The sequence below is a fragment of the Cryptotermes secundus genome, unplaced genomic scaffold (assembly GCF_002891405.2).
Source record: "Cryptotermes secundus unplaced genomic scaffold, Csec_1.0 scaffold13054, whole genome shotgun sequence".
Lineage (NCBI taxonomy): Eukaryota > Metazoa > Arthropoda > Insecta > Blattodea > Kalotermitidae > Cryptotermes > Cryptotermes secundus.
This window is the reverse complement of record NW_019741442.1, coordinates 4,704-6,203: the sequence shown is the minus strand read 5'-3', so window position 1 is coordinate 6,203 and position 1,500 is coordinate 4,704. Positions and strand designations below refer to the sequence as shown.

The following is a 1,500-nucleotide window of genomic DNA, read 5'->3' as shown; positions in this document are numbered from 1 at the left end:
GTACACATGATGGTATAACTTATTACAGAAATATTTCAACTACCCTACAACGAAAGTCATCTAGTTTCTACAAGAGCTTACAAGATTTTACTGCTAGCTTTCACTAATCAATTAATATGTCAAATTGATATACGTTTGTATATCTGTTTGCGTGTGTGTGTATATACCAAAAAAATGTCCCATTTCTAAAAAACATTTAATTAACTGTGCTGATATTAGCACTGGGCCCNTATTTCTTGTTTCTTTTCCTATATATATGAATGTTGCCCATTTCGTTTTTGTTTTTTGTTCTTCTGAATTCTCTGTAATGTTCTGCTTTTTTGCAATGTTTTGTTTTCTGTTATTTGTAGTTAGTTTTGTAATTATATCTATGTTGAACTTGTTATTTATNATGAATCAGTTCATACAGTAGGTCTATAAATAAATGCAAATATTAAATCTCTCTTTACTCTATGTTCCTTTTTGGTACCAAGTGAATTTTGGCAAAATGTCATTGGTGCTTCTTTCCAATAATTCTTGTTAATAAAATGGAATGGGTTAAAACTGCTGCTACTACTACTACTACTATTATATTATAATCAACAATATTTTAGGTGACAATGGAACGAACATGGAGAAAATCAATAGACGGATGGAAGAGAAAGATATTTCCAGGAAAGAGAAAGAAGAGAATGAGGGAGAAGCCACAAGAAGTGCAATTAATGCTTCAGGTACTGTAGCTCACAAGAAGTTGAATGTTATTGTCAGGTGTATGAAATACAAATATCATGGGTTTGTGGATAGGATGATTGCAATTATGGCATCTNAATATGGGGTTGTGGATTGGATGATTGCATTTAATGCACTTTTACAGTCACACGATACAGGACTATAGATGCAGCGCTACTGCATTTCTACATACATTCCAATTCATTGATGCACATACACTAAGTTTATGATATTTAGTTAGTCCATCCTGTCAACTGCTTTATCACAGTCTCGCTGAAAATTCAATTAACACACGTAGAGTACAGGGCACAGTCTAGTAATTTCCTGCCATTTCTTCTCAATCACCTTTGATCACTATCTCCAGAAATCAACTGAATTAAATANTCCTCATAATCCAACAGGCTGGAATCCTGGAACTTGGCACTTCATGAATCGTTCTGAGAAGTAATTCTGTCGCAGTAACATGCAATGCAGGCCCTTAGTGTTGTGAGTCTTTGATACTGTCACACTTTATAGACAATCAGCTAACAGATGACAGTGAGACTGTCAGCTTTAGATGCTCTCTGGCCCTGTATTGCCCAGGAAGATTACTGATACTCAATTGTGATACAGTTTCATTTGACCGCAGGGTCATATGATTTCTTGAATATTTAAAGCAGTTCATTTTTTAATATAAAATAATCCTCCTTTAGTTTTCCTAAAGAAAGAAAAGTAAGCTGATGAAGGCAAACTCGTACAATAAGTCGGTTATGTTTTGCTTCTTTACAAGAAATTGCAAAGTATTATTTCTTT

General features: G+C 33.9%; 1 protein-coding gene across 1 annotated transcript in view; it reads left to right on the top strand.

The window, feature by feature from the left end:
* The first annotated feature begins 445 nt into the window (after positions 1 to 445).
* Positions 446 to 1,500, top strand: part of LOC117282968 — a 4,983-nt gene continuing 3,928 nt past the window's right edge. Inside the window, exon 1 of the mRNA XM_033754832.1 lies at positions 446 to 710. Within this exon, the coding sequence (XP_033610723.1) occupies positions 611 to 710 (100 nt within the window). The 5' untranslated portion in view covers positions 446 to 610. The remainder of the gene's footprint in view (positions 711 to 1,500) is intronic.